Here is a 3,761-nt window from a genome sequence, read left to right as displayed (position 1 = left end):
CACAAATGTATCATCTCATGTCTCAGCTTCATTTTCTGTATTGTTTCCACTCGACACATGGGGGAGGTAGTGGACACCCGTCCTTAAAAAACATGAACAACATATTCAAGATTAAATCAACGCACATAATGTACGAAGATAGATTATATGGCGAATGACCTCGAATTGAGAAAATGTTTCAGAAATTCTGTTTTGAGGTTTTGTCAACTCAACTACAACTTTATTTTACAAAGTTGCAATAATACGACCCATATTTGAAAACAACGTTGTTTTTTACGGTAATCTTACTAACCTTCATTAATCAAATATGATATAATTTTACAAGTGTATTCGTAGTGTAATAATTTATAGTGTATGGATTTGTAAATGAGTGTATAAAAAATATGAAAATAGAAGTAATTAATGTGCATAAAAAAAAAGTAGGGTTAGCCCCTCTAAATTTTTTTTTTAGTCTTTTAATCCCCCTAAAATTCTCCATTTATGGAATTTGTCCCTGCATGAAGACCCAATTAAGGTTTCATAATAATGTGTCGTCCATCCAACACATAGTCAAAAGAAATGTGAAAAACATATGGCTGAAACTATTAACCAGAAGAAATTGAGAAAATTCTAAACATCACATCTCAATTTTGAATATGTATAGGAGAAACATATATATCAACTCCATTGAAAACTACAATGCTATAACTGATTCAGGCTTTCAAGAAAATGTTACAAGGCAAGACAACATAGGCATATTTATATAATCAAAGAGCATAAAACAAGAAACATGGATACCTCGTATCTGTTTGAAGGACATACATGTATTGCTCAAATCCAGACATTATTAAAATTAGAATACATAAAACACAATTGTTGTCCTCTCACTTGGCAGCTGATTACCTATAGAATAGAAGTGAAACTAAAACTAAAATCAAAAGCAAAACCATGGTCATTTAATTATAAAACTAGAAAGCATTTAATTAATCTACATTGCACAAACAAGTTCTTTATTGTGCCATCCTTATTTTGCCATATCTCACACACACACACACACACACACACACACAGAGGGAGAGAGACTCCTTATTGTTTCAGCATCATCAACTAGAATGCAACCAACTTGTCTTTCGATGTTTCACCAAACACGCCCACTTTAAATAGTTTGTTGTTGTTCAATCATAATTTACATTAAACATGTCAGGTTTGGAAAGTAGCAACATTTCGACCTTTTGTGCAATCTTATTCATGACAACACTTCTTGATCCACCTTCGCTTTTATATAGTCCATCAATAACTGTGTGGTAACTAGCAACATTAGGTTTGACACCACCTTTTATCATCACAGCTGCTACACTTTTAGCAGATTTCACATCATGTTCAGTAACTAAAGTAGGAGGAGTTGGAAGATAGACGATTCTTGATGCCTCGAATTCAATGAAGAAGCGAAGTGCTTGTTTAAATTGACCGAGGATGCAATAACCATAGATTAGATGTTTATATGTGGCAGAATCAGGCTTGATGTTGTTTACATGAATCATTTCAGAATATAATTCATAGGCTTGGTTAACAAGTCTATCTTTGCAGAGTCTGAATATGATTGAATTATAACAGCACATGAAATTAGACATGCTATATTTTGGTTTCTTGTCAATCTCTAGTGCCTTTCGCAACAACTGGATTGCTGTTTGAGTTTCTCCTATCTCACATAATCCATTGATTAGAATATAATAACTATCACAGTTCAACTGAAAACCCTTTTTAAGTATGATACCATTGTAAAAGAGCATTGCATTATGAATCTCATGTTTGTCAAGAAAACCTCGTAGAAGATGATTCAAATTTTGTGTAGTAGGATGATAACCGGTGTCGATGATCTTACGGAATAGAGAGAAAGCTGAAGACATGTTACCTAGTTTACTGTGGCATTCGATGAGGATATCCCAAGTATGAACATCTGGGAAAACAATAGGTCTATGATAAGGTTTGATTCCGACTGGTTCTTCCAATTCTTTGATCAACTTAAAAAGAGTGTAGAAAGCCCCTATTCTAGAAAGGATAGAGAAAACACGGTTATAATCGGATATGGAAGTGACACCATTCCAGTTCAAGTCATCGTACACATCAAGAGCATCCAATTCAATCACCAGCGGATCATAATCAAAGTCAGGAAATAATATTGATGATGAAACAAAACGAGTTAGAGGAGGAAACTTCTTCTTGTTGTTGTTGAGAATAACAGCAGCACCATATGATCTTCTTAAAATTGAGAACAACATGGTTGCACAGCACAGCACAGACGCAGAACAGAACCAAATTCTATGTCCGCCGCCGGTTGCTTTTTTTATGGAACAAAGTAGGTTTGTTTTTGTTACATACTACGACAGGAACAAAATAGGTTACGAGGGCCGTAATGGTAACCCTAAAAAAAAAAAACAATGTCTGTCATAATCCATTAAAAAAAAAAACAAAACTATTAGTTTTGCGGTGGAAATTAGAATTTTCAAATTTTCAAAAAGTTAAATTCATATTTTTCCATTTAAAAAAAAAAACAAATTCATCATTTTTCTCCTCTTTTCAAAACATCTATGGTGAAGAAGCACCTTCCACAAGCTGTACCAAGGGCCCTTAAAAGTCAGGATACAATAACCACAAAGGCTCAAATCTTTGACACAACCTCACAATGTAGAAAAAGATGTTTCCCGGATTCCTCTTCTACATCACACAATTTTTCGAAGAATCTGGATGCAACACATTACGAATTGCAAGGTTTACTCACGTTGGAATTCGGTCAAGTAGTAAAGACCATATGGGGAATTTTGTTCACACAATTGTTTTATAGAAGCACAAAAGTCCTAAAGCCCCTTCAACACATAACAAATTTCGCTTGTATACTTTAGGTTAATTTGGTGATGTAAAATTGGTTCCTGAACGTGAGTTAAAGTGTGTTGATCTTGGGAAAATTAATTTGAAGATGTCTAATGGCACAAAGTTAACTCTCAAGGATGTGAAGCATGTTCCAGACATCTGTTTGAATTTGCTTTTAGTGGCTAAACTGCGTGATGAGGGTTATGATAGCTTGTTCTCGCAGTACTCATGGAAACTTTCCAAGGGATCTATGATTGTTGCTAGAGGTATGACGGGTTCTAACATTTACTATCACATGCAAAAATAATTAAAGATAACGCGGTTGAATCAACTGAGAAGTTGAGTTGTGCATGCATAAGAGGTTATGCAACATGAGTGAGAAAAACATGGTTAAACTAAGGAATCGAAGTATGTTTGACATGAGAAATCCACCTATGAAGAGATGTGATCACTGTTTTGTTAAAAATAAGAGTAAAGTTTCTTTGAAGATTCACTCACCTAGAAGACCATAAAATTTTTTTATTTGTTGCATTGTCATTTGTGCGGTCCTATGAAGACAATAACAGTTGGGGGAAGTTCATATTTTATGAATTTTGTTAATGACCATTCAAAAAAGACTTGAGTTTACACATTGAAGAGTAAAAGTAATGTTTTGAGCATCTTCAAGAAGTTTAAGGTCTTAATTGAGCATGAAACTGAGAAGTAGTTGAATTGCATACGCACGAGTGACTTTATGAGAAAAATTTAAGCTTATTTTAGAGAAAATTGGACTAGGCATCAGAGGTCTCTATGTTTAAATGGTGTTGTTGAAAGGATTAATATAAGATTGGTGGAAAGAGATAAATAATGCTTGTTGTTAGAGACAAATATTCCAAAATTATTTTAGGGTGAAGCATTGAACACAATTGTGCATG

At 34.1% G+C, this 3,761-nt stretch overlaps 1 protein-coding gene across 1 annotated transcript; it reads right to left on the bottom strand.

Annotated features, from left to right (window-relative positions):
• Positions 1-1,021: 1,021 nt before the first annotated feature.
• LOC146956017 (pentatricopeptide repeat-containing protein At4g20740-like) lies at positions 1,022-2,267 on the bottom strand. Its single transcript, XM_085716300.1, has 2 exons — positions 1,892-2,267; positions 1,022-1,801 (listed from the first exon to the last, which is right to left on the bottom strand). Exons 1-2 carry the CDS (start codon positions 2,256-2,258, stop codon positions 1,155-1,157), a joined length of 1,014 nt encoding a protein of 337 aa, XP_085572426.1. The 5' UTR covers positions 2,259-2,267; the 3' UTR covers positions 1,022-1,154.
• Positions 2,268-3,761: the final 1,494 nt, after the last annotated feature.

Source organism: Medicago sativa, chromosome 1, assembly GCF_051527215.1.
Source record: "Medicago sativa cultivar Bolivia chromosome 1, Bolivia_mono, whole genome shotgun sequence".
NCBI lineage: Eukaryota > Viridiplantae > Streptophyta > Magnoliopsida > Fabales > Fabaceae > Medicago > Medicago sativa.
The sequence above is the reverse complement of the archived record's forward strand: the minus strand, read 5'-3'. Positions and strand labels throughout refer to the sequence as shown.